Genomic DNA, 16,786 nt, shown 5'->3' with positions numbered 1-16,786 from the left:
TAAATAAAAATCAGTAAAAACAGTCATATTGTGAAATACTATTACAATGCAAAACAACCGTTTTCTATTTTAATATATTTTAAAATGTGAATTTTCAGCAGCCATTACTTCAGTGTCACATGATCCTTCAGAAATCATAATGTGCAGATTTGCTGCTCAAGAAATATTTCTTGTTATTATCGTGAAATTTTTTTGTGGAAAATGTGACTAAAAAAAAAAAATCAGGATTATTTGCTGGATAGAAAGTATTTGAAATAGGATTTTTTATTACATTATAAATGTTTACTGTACTTTTGATTCAATGAATCCATGATTCAATAAAAGTGAAATGCTGATGCAATATCATGAAAAAAAAAGATTTATCATATTATTGTATTGGCACAGCCGCAAATTTCTTTGCCAGACTTCAACTAATACAATGATGAAACACTTTCACTGCTAATGCAGAATGGAGGAAGATTATCCCGCCCTATGACATAATCCTATAGTCTTACAAACATCTTCACTGCAGCATGTGTATATGAACTCTGGCTATCTGTCTTTTTAGGGGAGGATGAGCCAGACTATCTGTAAAGCTCATGGGGATGTACATTAATTTGTTTACGAGAGCTCTAGAAATCACAGAAAAATAATGGTAGAGGGAACATCCTTTAACAGCACACTGGGCCGGGCTAATTGTCAACCATTTTCAGCATACCATCTGAAATGCCTGCGTTTGTAACCAAGACAACTAGATAAACATCATGACAGTGAGCTCCAGCTGTGTCATGCAAACACGCTGCACCACGGGTGCAACGGTTTGATTTGGGTCTGCTATAAAATCATTGATTTATCATCCATGCCTGACACTGTGCAATCCATTTGACCCCTGTGCAATTTTGTTATGCCACACAATAACAATGATTAGAATATGGTTGTGTAGGTATTAAACTGGCTCAAAATTAGTATGTAAACAGGCCTAGAGGGAGGAAGCCGAGCTCACCGTTCCGCTGAGGAGGTCCTCTGCCCATCTGCTGGTTCATGCCAAAAGGATCCTGTGGGTTTGGGCTCATGGCGCTGGTGTGCAGAGCTGAGTCAGAGTTTGTTCTGTGGGAGAAGGGAAGGATGGAGGAAAAACAGCTCGGTCAGTGAGCCATCATTAAAAAAATAAAAAATAAATTGCTGAGCCGAGCCATGGCCACATGACCCTTTGCCCTCGCTCACTGCCTTTATTAAGCAACTACACATGACGGCACACTCAAGAGCACTTCACTGTCCTCCAGAGCCTCTCTCTGCTTTACATCCTTTATCAGGTCTGATCATTAAACCATTCTCAGGTGACATTGAAAAAGAAAACACCTGTTTTAAATGTCACAATAATGAGTGTAGTGATGGGGAAAGAAAACAAAACAGATTAGTAGAAATAATGATCCCTGGTTCGGATTAGTTTGGTACAGTGAAATATTAATGTACAGAGAATAGTCGGCCAAGTAGAGAACCGGCATCTGTGATTTGCTTGAAATCATTCTGTTTGTATGAAGACTTGATAAAGAAACAGATTTAATAAGATCTAAAACACAAGAAGGAGAATGAGCCGAGAGAAGGAGATCTGCAGAAGGTGATAATGAGAGAAAAACAAATAAGACAGGTCCAGAGGAGATCTGTGAGAGGAATTTGAAAGTCAAAGGTCACCTGTTAAGCTGTGATATTAATCTAAATCCAGGTCGTTTCTCTTCAGTCCATGGCAGTTGCTCCCTTTAGAAATGGAAACAGTCACGTGTTACTCACTACTGTACTGAACCTGTAGCCCTGGCTCAGGGGTTAGTACAGCAGGATGAGCAAGCAAGAGACAAAGAGAAGAAGAGAGCGAACAGGGTGAAGATTTCTCTGTGACACCTTCAGGAAAACTTAAAGAGAGTCATAGAAATCAGAGCCTATTCCCCCAGGTTAGTCTAATACTGTGTGCAGCGCTGATTTACTGCTTCAATTAGATTGGATCTGCTACGTCTGAGAGCAAACAAAAGTGCTGTAATATCTTTAATGGTTAATGAAAGAAACACAAAGGCAACGCTGCAGCAGAGTAACCACACTGGGAAATCAGGATATACACTGTAGACTAAACCAAATAAACAAATACTTCTTACTGGCCACAAACGCAATCAACACAAAAGCCTTAATCTTTGTGACAGCCATGCAATTCAGGGACAAAAAGCAAAGGCTCTGTGACCTTAAAGATTGAGGTTTGTGACAAGGACAGAGAAAGGGTTTCTTTCAGGCCTAAATCCAAATAGACTCTAGTCTAGTCCTGTAGCTCAAATGGTAGAGCATGGTGCTAGCAACGGCAAGGTCATGGGTTCGATTTCCAGGGAACATACATACTGTACTGTTAAATGAACTACCGTTCGAACGTTTTGGGTCTGTAAGATTACTTTTATTAAATAAATAAATAAATAAATAAAATAATACGTTTATTCAGATTTTAAACTGATCAAAAATGACAACAATGTAAAAACAATGTAAAAAAAAAAACAATCAGTTTTCAAATAAATGTTCTTCTTTTGAACTTTATATTAATCAAAAGAACCGTAAAAAAATATAACTGTTTCCACAAAAATATTAAGCAAGAACAACTGTTATCAAAATCAATTAGAATGATTTCTGAAGGATCATGTGACACTGAGAACTGGAGTAATGATGCTGAAAATTCAGTTTTGCATCACAGGAATAAATTATTTCTGAATTCATATTTAATATTTCACAATATTACTCTTTTCTTCTGTATTTTTGGTCAAACAAATGCAGGTTTGGTGAACATTTGAACGGTAGTGTATCTAAAACAAAATATTTCTTTCTTTATATCTGTAACTGCTTATCAAAGCAGCTATTGATATCATAACTCAGCTGTGCCATTACTCACGGCGAGTGCAAGACATGAATGTATAATGATCCACGTTCGCCCGTGTAGATGCGTAAGAAGCCCAGCAGATGTAGCCTGTGGTTCCCACTAACAGGGTTAACATATTCCTATCACTAAGACAATAAAGAGAAATAATAAACAGATTTCCTGCAGCCTGCTCTGCTGCTAAGGAGATGCTACAGTATGCCAGACCACACTAGGGTGATGTAATGCTCAAGGGAAATAAAGATACTCCTTGTGACAACAGAAAGTGGCCTTCTTTCTAATGATTCTGTAAAGCCGGTCTGTTCCCCTTGCTTTGAAGTGCATTATGGCTTAGCTGCACATGCCATATGAAGCACTAAAGTCAGTGCCCATCGACCACCCATGCTGGAGACTTAAAATAGAAGAGTTTAAAAGGCAGCAGTATATGGCATAAATAGAAACGCATCAGGAAGTTACTAGAAAACGGCTTTGTAAACAGCTTGTTATTTAAATCTGACCCTTGATCACAAACAACGTGAAAAGCAGATGTTTTCAAACTGGCATCAGGCAGACCACCAAAAACGGAGAGATTTTTTTTTTCAATGAAATCCAACTGCTGTTGGATCACACTTGAGTCTAATGTCTTTCTAGAAAACCTCCCAGAGGAAGTCTTGTCTGGGAAGAGCAGAGGCTCAGATTCAGGATGGGAGAGCGTGGGACTAAGAGAACAGCGCTGACCCGAGTTCCTGACCCAGTCCAGCTGAACTCCACAGGGAAACATATGGATGTTGCCTAGGATTCAGAACCAGCCCGCGTTTACCCAGACACCAGAGGGACAGCTGTCGCCCAGGGAGAACTGAGCCTGAAAGTATCATAGTAGCGATGTCGTCCCTACGGATGCAACTGAGCTCTGGGGCACACTAAAACACAGAGATTCAGAGTGTACACAACATTAACGTTAGTTCAGGAAGGGTCACACAATGTTTATCTTGACCAGAGAATATGTTGTGTCAAAAAATAACCAAAGAAAAATGTGTTAGGAATGGACGATAAAAATCTCCAAAACACTTTATATTAATGTTACAGTATTGGGCTCTCTTTCTCTAGACCATTTCAATGCCAACAACATCTTTTTATTGGCAACATACTACCTCAGTCCTCTTACATTTCCTTTTCTGGTGATAGAACTGAGAAGGCCTGTGAACTGACCACAAAACACATCCGCCACCCATACATCAGATTATTGTGTGAATAAGCTACAGAAATCTGCACTGGTTGGACCAAGTTGTGTGGTGAAGGGAAAGGAAGGGTTAATGAGCTGAGGGTAACGCCTTTTTCAGCTCATTAACCCTTAACCAGTGTGTGCTGCAGTAGGTAATGCATAACAGATGTGTTGAGAGAGCTGTAAACAGTTCCTCGAGGGCATACGTTAGGACGGGCCTCCCAGGAAAACAGGACCATCATCCTCTGCTGGCCAAACACCTGCCCACTGCACTCCTAAACCAATAGAGAACCATGACCAATCCCCTACAGACTACTCATACCAGCACCCAATGCTCATTTAATGAGTATTAAATGTAACCAAGGGGGCTCAAGATAACTTAAAATGATCTAAAATAAGACAAAACAAGCATTAAGCAGAAAGTAAATTAATAATAATTGAGAAACTATTGGCATTTTAACAATATGGAATTGTTTTACGACGCCTTTAACTAATTTTTAGTTAGGATTTCAATGGAGGGACTGAAACCTCTCAGATTTCTTAAGAAATATCTTCATTTGAGTTTCAAAGATTAGCTGAAGTTTTATGGGTTTGAAATGACTTGGGGGGGGGGTGAGTAAATAATGATAGAAATGTCATTTTTTGGGTGAGCTATCCCTTTGAGAAAAATAAAATAAACATTTGATCCCAAATTTGCTTTCTGCTCCTGAATGACAGTTTCATTTAGATAAAATTAGCAACCATTACCCAGTCTTTTTGTCAATTTATCTTTTACATTTTTGTCTATTTGATTAAAAAGTTGACATTTTGCAAACCTCAGAAAATAATGCTCATATAATTTGTTTAACCTCCTGAGGATATTTTCTGAAGGTTAAACACATCGCCTTACAGGGAGGGGGGAGATCAATCATTTCAGGCCCTATTTTGTACACATCACATGGAAATTCCCACTGAACTTTCACGAACATTGCTCTATAACCATAATCACTGATTTGTTGCCAACTGGCCTTGATTCCTCCCTTAAGCAGAACTCCTCCCTTCTCTTACATGAGTTAAAGCACCACAAACATCCCTTTTACAACAACACAAACCAAACACTAGTAAATCTGCAGATTTTGTGTGACGTGTCACACTGTCAAGACCAACAACAACAACAAAAAAAAAACTGCAGACATCACAAACAACATGTGTTGTTAAAAATGCCAAAAACCATTTGCAATCGCTCTCTGACTCGTCCTAAACCTAGCTTAACCTCTAATGTCCGCGCAGACAGAAAACATCTGTTCGGTCCTTTTAATCACGTGAGGAGATATTACAGCGCAAGATCCCAATAGAAAATAAAAAGAGACAGCAGAACACTCACTATTCAATATACAATATGCAAGGTCAAACGGCCAAAGCGGAAATAAAACAAAAACCAAACCAAAACATGTACTACGGTTTTTACCAAATGCTAATCTGGTCCAGAGTAAAAAGGGAGGGGGGCGTACAAACACGCTGAGCTCACGATCTGTTCTGGGGGAGGGCGGCTCTGAGGGGTAGCTAGCAAAAGATCTGGCAGGTTTAGTTAGTGCTGTTTACACTGAGAAAAGATTTAAAGAATAGCTGAACATTCATCCTTGAGGAAGAAAAAAAAGAAGACTGTTAGAATCAGAGAGAAATGCTGTGGTTAGTATTCAGCCTTCACGAGGACACAAAGACAACACTCCTGAAGACGAGAAGAAAACTGGATATAATTAAAACAAATTTCTGAAATATACATTGTAGAATCAGAAGATCTAACTGTGCTTGATCCTCTGAATCCTATGTTTCATAATTCATAGGATGCCTCCGAGACATCCCTTGAAGTGGAGTGAACCGCTCACGGTTTATGCATTTACAATGAAGCTCTGAAGTTTGCCTAAGATCATATATTCAGCTAAACTCCGCATGAGGGTTCATCTTCTGCTACCCCCATCTGTGCTGCTTTGCTCAACAACAACATATACGATGCAATTCGGTCAGTGTTTGAACTGTCTTGTAGTTTCACATTTCAAACTAAAAGCAATAATATAAAGCCCTGTATTTAGTATTGAATGTGAGCCACTCAACGGCATATGGCTGTCACAGCAGTGTTTCGCCACAGCGGGAACAGAAGGCAGCGCTGAAGCTGATCAGGCCAACCAGTTTTCAGGTGTAAACAATGCCACAGGGCGTGGACTCTGAAAGTTTTACAAGTCGCAGAGTCAACATGGAGGACGAGGCAGCTTGCTGGTAAGAAGGTACGCTGGCCGTCGGCCAAGCCTGCATTCAAAACACGACTATGATGAGGAGAAGCTTCCTTAAGCCTTTTATTACTGGCTGCAATTCACTCCTCGGTAAACAAATGAGGAAAACCGTCCGATGGTTACACCTCACTGGGGCTGAACCCAGAAGAGTGACATTTGTGCAGAGCAAACGTGAGCATTTATTCTCAGAAAACGGATTTCTAATCACCCAGAGAGTCGAGAACGACACAGTGATGTGCGTAGTTCTCTTTGAACACCTTTGTTTTGTTTTTATCTAACCTTTTACTGGTGTTATCTGTCATTGCTGCGGATATGGGATTTTCCACATGCTGAAAAAACATGTCATCGTTACTGTTTTCTTTTCAGGCATCTGTAGGTATAGCCTATGCAAATGCAAAACATGTATTAACACTCCCTCAAATGTGACATGATCTCTCTTGCAACACCACTTGATGTCACTAAGATGGCATCATCTTTGCACTCTGCCCTGCAACTAACAGAAGATATGATCAAATTCTACATGACGTATAATGTAACATTGTACGTCATGCATGACCGAACACATATTTGTTGGCATGGATGGGTGTGTGTAGGACTATATCCGTCCTTATAGTTTGATGGGGAGGCATCTTTCCTGTAGTTCAACCGTCGTAGCTCCTTTTTTTTCTTTTTTTCTTTTTTTAGTCACTTTGGGTAAAAACATCTGCCATATGCATAAATGTAATGTAAATAAATGAGGACTCACCTTCTCCAGCTGTTGTCAGGGGGAGGAGAAAGGTACATCGTTCCATATGGAGAACTCTCAGCGTAGTTCAGTCAAGGAAAGCCTCCAAAGTTTTCACAGGCAAATGTCAAAATCACATGTGCTTCAAACCTTGTTATATAAAAAGGCATAAATCTAATTTTTCATGACTATTTTCCACTCTCTGTCTAGTTTAAAATTGTACATCATTTTTAGCAATGTACTGTATTTTTATTTTTGAAAGAAATATTAAAAATTTTTCCCAATTAAAGATGTTTACTTTCGAAAATATTTTTTTCTTACAGTTTTGTTTCTTCACAAAATGAAAATGTGCAACAAGCTATAGATTACACACTTATAAATATAACTCAAATTCATTGTTAGAAAACAATCTCGAAGTCTAACAGCATCTCTGCAACAGCATATTTTAACAAATCAGAGGAATACTTCACAGAACTTAACATTGTTTTTCGACAAGTTTGCAAGGCACCAAAATGGCTGTTCAAGATCAACAAATGTGTACGATTTTCAGTGGCATGTCAACTGGCTTAAAAAAACCCTCTCATACACTACACACAGCAATGAATACTACAAAGTTTGCCAAAGATTTGAAAGGATAGTTCATCCTAAAATTAAAATTCGGTTCTCATCCAAACCAAAACAATTGAAAGATTCTTAGAAATATCTTCTTTTGTGTTTTGCAGGAAAAAAAAGTCATGTTTCAATGAAAGTCATGAAAGTCATGTGAAAGTGAGTTGTTTGAGAGGCGGCTTTATGTGCGCGGCTACGCGACACTGATATAGATCAGTGGTGCGAACGCTATTGGTGTGAGCAAGAAACCTGAGGGAATAAGGTAAAAAAATTCGCAATACCCGCAACCCCATGCTGAAATTCAGGACCTAACACTCAACATGCCTTCAGAGAGAAGAGGGAGCGAGAACACGCAGCTAGTATCAGTGTATCAATACCGCAGAAGAGGAGTTTCTGATGATATTCTGATGAGGAACTGTTTCAGATATTTCAGTATCGATACATATCGAAATATCGATATTTTTGACAACACTAGAATCTATCATACTTTCTCCTTGTTACCTCACTGTGACCAGATGGGCAACATCTCTGAAAACCAGGTATGCACATTTGATTTCAAGCTGTTCTTTGCAGCTTTGATTCAATGGATGCTCTGCAGACTGAAGAAGTGTTGAGTTCTTAAAGTTTGGGTCGGTTCACACAGAATGCGTTTTTGCTGTTAAAAACGCGAGACAGCAGGTCAGCGGAACCAGGAAAAAACAAAGGTCTAGAAACGCGTTTTTAAAGGTTGAACTTATTTTAACTTGAGTGCCGCGTTTTGAGAATGCAGTGTTATGTGCGAGACACCGCAAAAGACGCGAGAAGCGAGCAAAATGGTTAAAGACGTCCATCTAGCGCGTTGCTTTGCATTGAAAAACAATAGAAAAGTAGCACAGTGGAATGGAAAAACACATTCTGTGCGAACGGCCCCTTACACAACATTTTCATATTACAATCAACTTTTCTCATTTGATTTCTCATGATATGACCCCTTTAAAACGTACATTTGCTGTCCTAACCCACTCAAGACTAAAACAAAAGTTCCAGGAATTATGGGAGAGAATATAGCCCAGCTGAAGAACTCCTTGAGTAAACACTGTTACTTCGACTCAGACCAATGTTGACAATGCTGCCTCGTCATTTCCATCTGTGCCAAAACTCTCACATCCAAAATGGGGGAGGGGTGGATTTACAAGACAGAAAGCAGGACAGTCTTTTTCTGTTCAACATCTGCACCGGCCTGGAAAACACAGCCATCAGTTCTGTTGCAGTAATGAGAGACTGAGCTCTTCATGCCAACTCTTCAACCACCAGCCCGCCCCGTGACCCGAACCATGACACAACACAGCACAACCAACCAATGAGCAGCCAAAGCCAGGCCACAGTAAAACCATTTTAGACCACTTCATAGTTGAGACTGTATGTTATACCCCGTATCATTTGTATGAAATCCCTGGCGTGACTGTGTAAATACTGTTGTCGATGCTCGGCCTGGGGAGAGAGATGATGACATAAGCCAGGCGGCTTGGATTACGAGGGATCCTTGCTAAGATCTAATTAGCCCATGGCTGCTGAAGCGGTGTGGAGAGACAGGGTGGCAGTGACAGCACCTTCATCTCAGAAGCTCCAGGATGGCGTGGGTGAGCTAACCTTTCTCTCTGACATTTCACACTCGACCCACACCGCTCGCCCTCCAATAGGACATGATTCCAGAAATACAGACAAAGCCAAATCAAGGCATCTGGCATGATATATGCGGCTTGAAGGCAACTACATGGGTTAGGAGGAAGTTGGACAGCGTTAGGTTGGCTGGCGAGCCTGTGAGAGAGTGTAATCTTGGCAGACGTGGTTGAATCGATGGGAGCAAAACAAGCCAACACTGTGAGGGACATCTGGCAATAAAGGGAAAAAAATCAAAGTGAAAGCAAATTTGGCCTTTGAATCCTCCCTCATTTTCTCTCACTCAGCAGAATTAGAGAGGCATGAAAATGAAATGCTTTAGACATTAAGAGAAAAGCCTTGTGGGTGAATGTTTGTTAAGAGAGTCTTTGTTTACTTCGATTAGATGCAGAGTGAGGTTTTAAGTTCAAGAAGATTTAAAAATTGTTTTTCTTTTTAAAGAAAATGTGAGTGGCGTATGGCCGTGAAAAACATGACATCATAACGACAGGGTGTTTTCCAGGACCATCAGTGTTATTTTAGTATTATTTATTATATGCTACTATAGTAATTATTAATATTTTGAATTAGGCTTTATTTTTATATTTTCAGTTTGCATTTTAATTTAAGTTTCAGTAATTTTGTTGTGCTTTGGTCATTTTTATTAGTATCTGTTTTCTTTAAAACATTTCTATTTAGCTTTCTATAATTCATTTTTTTCATTAGTTATTCAACTTAAAAGGAAATTAGAAATGCTGCCTTGGCAACTAACTGAAATAAAATAAGTTTTTAATCTAAGAATTATATTTGATTTCATTTAAGCTTTATTTCAATTACTGAAAACGATTTTGGTAACATTTTACTTAAAACCTTTATTTAAAATGCAAAAAGTATTATTTATGATTTGTAACGCACCTTATGATGCATTATACAGTCTTGTGAATTACTGAAGCCACAGGTATAATACTTATCTCCAGTATTCAGTATAAAAAAGGAATTTTCAAATATTACAATGCATTTTAAATTGACGACTATTTAAAGCTGCAATTATTTGAAACTTTTTTGGGTTAAAAAAAAATTATCCCAAATAAATGTGAGCAAGTACATAACCAGACAGTGTTCAAAACTATCTGCTTGCCTTAGCTCGATTCAAAATGGTAAGCTTGTAATAATGTTTTTAATTCCAGTGGTATTGGTGGATTTCTGAGGGAAATTCGAGCATGTCTTTGCGTCTTTACCTCACATTTGTACACATAAAGAAGGCGTCTCGGCCAGTTGGCTATATTGCGTGTGAGGATGTTGGAGGTGGAGATTTATAGCCTTTTCTCACAGAACTTGATATAATTAAACGTATCAATTTGATGATGGCGGATCCAGAAAGGTTCAAACGACAAGATTCACCCATTGTAAAATGCAAAAGACTTCGGACTTCGGAGTGGCTACATAAAAAATAAAAATAAAAGAGACTGCAACCGGGCCCATGCGAAAACAAGGATAAATTTCGAAATGCAGTCACGCAATGCTGATGTTGTTTACATTAACAATTTGAGAACAAAGTATAATTTGCACGGTTTGACGTGATATGATAAGCGATCGTCAGATTACATTTTCCGGTGAAATTTCTTACGCTGGTCATACTTCCAAAAAGTAGAATCTGTGATTGCGAATGACAGTATCCACACCAGCGCGGTGACTGACAGCCGCACATTCTCCTCAAAATATTGGATTCATCCGCGCTGTGCCGTGCCGAGGCACAACCCACGTAAAGTTGATAATTCCGCGAATAACTGCAATTTTGAACAGAGATGGAGACAAAGAGGAAAAACTGCAGATGAATGGTAATGAATACCATTATAATTTATTATAATGACCACAATACTAAGATCAAAATAGGAGAAAGAGCAGCATCAGCACTTGAAAGATCATTTAGTCTCACTACTTAATAAAGGTGATTGTGTTTTGTGTTTCATTTGCGGCAGTTTGTGCGTTGACTTGATGAAGAGATACTCAGCTACTCATCTGAGGCGATGCGTGTTGCAGTAACGTGTCATATAGCCTACAACACATTCTCACACATTTATTTAAAAAAAAATTTGGAGGAGCAAAAATGACATGTGGTTTCAACAACCAGATGCATTTACACTTATCTATTTTTGTTTGGAATGCGTTTCAGACCACCTCTTGAAGTGGTTTGAGACGATCTGATCAGAGAAAACGAATGAAGTGACCAGGTGTAAACAGGCACTAAGGTAGTAACAACTGAATTAACATTACATCAAATTGAACGAATGGACGTTAATGACGTATTTGAACATGCATCAGAGATGCCTCTCATTTCTATCAGCACTGCAAACAAATCACCGGGAAATACATCTCGTCTCATTTTGACAAGCCCACATTTTGACAAGTCCTATTCTCTGCACCGTATTTGCTTTCACAGGCCCTGTGGTCTAGGGGCACCACATACATTAGAGAGTCCATAGAGACATTGTTGCCAGATCATTCTAGAAAAAGCAACAACTGGGTTAAAAAAAACAAGCCCAAAATAAGCGATCTGCCTCACATAAATAAGCCTAAAATAATGCTAAAAATATATCTCACAACTGCCCATATTTATAAAAAAAAATCTCAAAGATTTGAAGGATGCTTATAATAAGCAGACATGTCAACGCTGGCAAAAAAAAAGCGCACAGTTTATAGCAAAAGCTTAAACAAAAAGCAGTAGAATGATAGTTGTCCTTGTTATTGACACACATAATAAATCTAAAACACCAGGATTTAAAATCGCCCCATTCCTGATGTCATGATTTTTCGCAGCACACCCTTAACATGTGTTCCTAACTACTCATGTCTCTCCATAAATCACAAGAGCGTTACTGCTGTGAGAGTGAGATGTTGAGTACGACCGTCTGATGTTGTTCTGTACCTGGATGTAGACTAACTGTACTGCATACCAAAACTGCATCCAAAAGATCAAACTGCTAGAAATGCATGACTGAAGTTCCTTTTTGACTATACTTTTCATTTTTTGTTTGTTCATCTCATTTCACTACATACTCTTTTCTTAACTATTCTCAACATGCTGCCTGTTTTTCTAAATATCAATTAATTAAAGCAGTCCAAAAACAAGTTAATAATAGTTTTAGAACTATATACAGATAATAGATTTTAGCAATTACCACGCTAACTGTTGCAATCATGTTGGTTCATTTTCTTCTGCCTTGGGATCTGACTCTGAGGAAAACATATATGGCTCTATTATAGAACTGGCCATCTCGAGCATTAAAATGGTGCAATTTAGTTTGCAAATCACAGCAGTGGGCATTTACTTGCGTTTCTGAAAAATGTAATTCCGCTTGAAACTGTTTTTGATAGAGAGCTCAAAGGGTAGAGCATGGTGCCACCAACGCCAAGGTCATGAATTTGATTGCTAGGGAATGCATGAACTGACAAAATGTATAGCTTCATGAAGCAATTTAAGTTCTTTTGGAAAAAAAGCTAAATGTAAATGTAAAATCAGTCACAAATGTAAAGCATGATGAGAAATAGTAACAGTGACACTACTAACAAGTCGGAATGGAATCAGTCTGGACTCTTTGCATCAGATGTGTGTTCGTAAGCCGTCTTATTCATATGCTGAATTCTCAAACTAAAAGCAACAACAACAACAACAAAAAAACAGAAAGTTCTGGGCCTAGAGCAAAAAGCTTTGAAGACGTTAACAACCCAGCTAACCATTTACTCATTAAACTCATTAAATTTATTTTCTTTGTTTCAGAGACAACTAGAAACAAGTGTCAGCAATTAAGGCAAACAATCAAAAGCAAAACAGTACACACAACGAGGTGAAGAAAACGAAATCATCTGAGACTCTGAAGAAACCCGTGAGAATACGCAAGAATATCTTCAGCTCTAGGGGAGGGAGTGGCTCAATTCACAGAGCAGAGTTCTGACAAACAGGTCCTGCAGTTTTTAGCATGACTGCGGTCACCATCACAAATGCCCTTTTCCCGCTCAAAGAAGAAGGGCGGCCGTGGCGCACAGTGTGGAATTACTTTGAACCCATCATTCACAGTTCTTACGCAACTCAACTCTGCCACACTTTTTTTCCTTCTGTCTCCCTCACACTGTCTTTGTTGTCTTTTCGTATGACATGGCATCTGAGCAAGTGGACCATTCCCAAACTATTCAAATTTTAATGACTACGGAGTAGCTTCTTTCTGTGTTTATAGATTTTTCAAACCCCAAAAGTTCTCTCTGGCTTTAAAAGACCGAAGATGAAATCAAAACTAAATCAGCAGAAGACTCTTCATGCCCTAAACATCTTCAAAACAGAATGGTAACTCAGAAAGCATTAGGGCCTTTTTATTTTTTTATTTAATCTTTAGCACTAAGCTAAATCTGCAGACCGAAATTATTTTTTGAGCCCACAGACGATTAAGCTTACAGACAACCACTGAAAAATTAATGAAAGAAAACCATCAACTACACAAGCGAGGATGATAAAAGACCGGCCGGGCCGGCGTGACTTCATCAACCTGCAAGATGAATGAATGCAGAACTAGCGGCAGAACACTCAAGACGATCTGCGGCAAGGTTTATTAATCACGCACTAATGAGGACACCAGAGTACTGATTTTTACATTTCTAAACGGTTCTCATGAGTGGGGAGAAAACAGCAGGTTATTGCAGTTACCCACTCATTCACACCCACATTGTAAAAGAGGGAATATCAATACATAGAGGATCATCAACAGCCTGAAGCCTAAAAAAAGCTTCCCACATGAGCAAAGGTCAACATGTATGACACACACACACATACAACATTCTGAGCTCATAATAATGATGCATCTACTAGCGTAAATAAAGACCCTCACAGATTATAATTCACTATTTCCCTCTACAAAGGCCTTTACAGCAGTGAACTTAAAGGATATCTGCCGTCCGTGCTTGTCAATGGGCCTGCGGTGCGGTGAGTTGATCCGGTTGCGGTCTCGATGGACCCTCTCCACCAGACCATGGTGTCTAGTCCCTCGCACAGAGTCCAGGCCGGAGGGAAACCCCCCCTGTGGAGAAATAAAATGTTGGTTAACATTCTGCACACAAATGCCTGAATCTGTTTTAAACGCCTTTAATAGTAACAGCCTAAAAATTGTCAATGAAAATACAGTGTTCATAATTCAGGACTGATAAAGCATGCAGAACACACACACACACACACACACACACGTAAAGTATTCAAAGTGCCACCATTAGCTTGCGTCCCCAGGTGAATTCAGTCTACTCCAAAGTGCTTTTACCTCTCTAGGTTTGGTTTCTCATGGCGAACAAAAAGTAGGGATCACTGCTCGGTGTCTCAAAGAAGCTTTATTCAGAGCAACAAGAGCACTTTCACCTGAAGGTATACAACACTGTTCTCCATAGGGGATAGACACAGATACAGTTCTTCGGCTCTTGGAGCGCACCGCTGTATCAAGTGTACTTGTGGGGATAGCCGTGTACTGAAGGAGTAGGCGAAGTGAGGGCAAACTAAGAGGTGAGGACAAACACACTCTTTGTTTTATAAGGAGAAGGTTTGCAATTACCGTCTCTTGACATCGTTTATCTGAGGGTAGAAAAGCGAAGTATATGGCTGGAGATTATCTTCTCCTAAATGAACATGACTAGCTGGACAGATTTAATAGACTTTGAGAAGAGGATGGAAGGCAAGCCGGGTACCTGGAAATCAGTGCTGGCATTGCCTATCTGGTTGACGTTGGGCAGCGAGCCACCGTAGTACTGTGCCCGGTTCTGAGACAGACGGAGCTGCTGGATCTTCTGGTACTGCACCTTTAATCAAGAGGAAGACACAATGAATGCATTTGAAAAAGAAAGGAGTGTGAGAGTCTACCCAGGCATATTATAGGGTGTTGCTATAACATATTTGTATTTAACTAAAGTGGAAATTCTTGGAAGTGAGTTTGGTTTTAAGTGTACTTCTGAACCCAAGCTGGAGGACAGTGTGAATTTTGTTGTTCGGCAAAAGTAAACAATGAAAATTATCAATTCTGATCAGGCACAAGCAAATCAGGAGGCGTTCCTTCCTCCCACTAACCAAAGGACAAAATTTGAATCTCAAAGACTGACCTCATTTAATGATATCAATGGGTTACTACACATAAGCTCAAGTCCTCTTTTTAATCCAACACACTGACATTAAGCCAAAGCATAAAACCTGAGCTACGTCCTGCTTAGTTGTAAGGGCTACATTATGTTATATTATATATATATATATATATATATATATATATATATATATATATATATATATATATATATATGGTAAAAATGGTAAATGGACTGCATTTATATAGCGCTTTCACAGACCTATGGCCACCAAACTGACCAAAGCACTTTACATATAGCCTCACATTCACCCATTCACTCACTCATTCATACACCGACGGCGGTGTCAGCCATTCAAGGCGCCATCAAGCTCGTTGGGAGCAGCTGGGGTTAGGTGTCCTGCTCATGGACACCTTGATACTTGGTCATATATATATATATATATTGCATAATCTGAAACACATCGCTGCTAAGATATCAATGAAATACAAGAATTCCATTGAAACACAAATTGAAACCCATTTTTTGCCAATAAATAGAGCTGCTCTTTAAAATTGCGATGAAACAGAAGTAGCGACAGATCTTCTCCTTCGTACATACGAGAGAAAAAAAATGTAGGGGAGATTTATATCTATTGGTGGTCGATGTATGGCATACGTCACCAGTGGGAAGTTTTTCTATTGTAATGTACAGCTGTCTATGGGATGGGTGTGTGTGATGATCTCCAGGATCTGCCTTTACAGAGAGACTGTTAGTATCGTGCTACAGTGCACATTCTATGACTGTTTTTTTTTTTATTATTAGGGCTGCCCTCGACTAAAGATTTTTTTTTGATGGTGACTCGCCATCTCCGCAACATAGTCAATGTGCCTATATAGATAAATGCACATTTCATACGGATTACATAAACAGAGAGTATTTCTTTTCGTTTTGAATTGGTTTAATAAAAGTGGACATTTCAATCTTTCTAAAGATATATTTCTCATGTCAGTGAGGCAAGTAGCCTATAAGCTGAGCTTTGGTTCATTTTTGTGAAGCGCCCCAGTTCATGGAGACCGAGACAGCAGAAAGCACATCCTGTTTGATTTCTTTATCTTACAAAAGCACATTTTCATGTTATTGTGAGTTTACACAAATAAAAGTAGACCCTTTACAGTTTTGAATGAGTATTTTTAGTCGTTTTCGCTGTTGTGATCGCGCTGGCGCCTCCATGTCATGCAGTAAACACGCTATACTTTAGCTTCCCCACAATCCGCACAAACACTTGGATATGTGCCTAATCTAGGTTAACGTTAGAGCGAGCCGGCATGTGAAGTTGCTACTTAGGCCCTACATGTTTCAAATGTTAAACACATTTACGC

At 39.2% G+C, this 16,786-nt stretch overlaps 1 protein-coding gene across 4 annotated transcripts in view; it reads right to left on the bottom strand.

The window, feature by feature from the left end:
- The window catches only part of crtc3 (CREB regulated transcription coactivator 3), a 46,501-nt gene that overhangs the window by 20,721 nt on the left and 8,994 nt on the right, over nucleotides 1–16,786 (bottom strand). For 2 of the 4 annotated variants that reach the window (XM_081359836.1, XM_081359838.1), the window contains exons 2-6: nucleotides 15,039–15,149; nucleotides 14,258–14,386; nucleotides 7,095–7,156; nucleotides 1,672–1,734; nucleotides 983–1,086 (exon numbers count right to left, since the gene is read on the bottom strand). In XM_081359836.1, the coding sequence (XP_081215962.1) occupies nucleotides 983–1,086; nucleotides 1,672–1,734; nucleotides 7,095–7,156; nucleotides 14,258–14,386; nucleotides 15,039–15,149 (469 nt within the window). The remainder of the gene's footprint in view (nucleotides 1–982; nucleotides 1,087–1,671; nucleotides 1,735–7,094; nucleotides 7,157–14,257; nucleotides 14,387–15,038; nucleotides 15,150–16,786) is intronic. The other 2 variants (XM_081359837.1, XM_081359839.1) reach the window with 1 other exon arrangement.

This window comes from Scardinius erythrophthalmus (genome assembly GCF_964197995.2).
Source record: "Scardinius erythrophthalmus genome assembly, chromosome: 2".
Taxonomy (NCBI): Eukaryota; Metazoa; Chordata; class Actinopteri; order Cypriniformes; family Leuciscidae; genus Scardinius; species Scardinius erythrophthalmus.
This window is presented reverse-complemented; position numbering and strand designations above follow the sequence as displayed.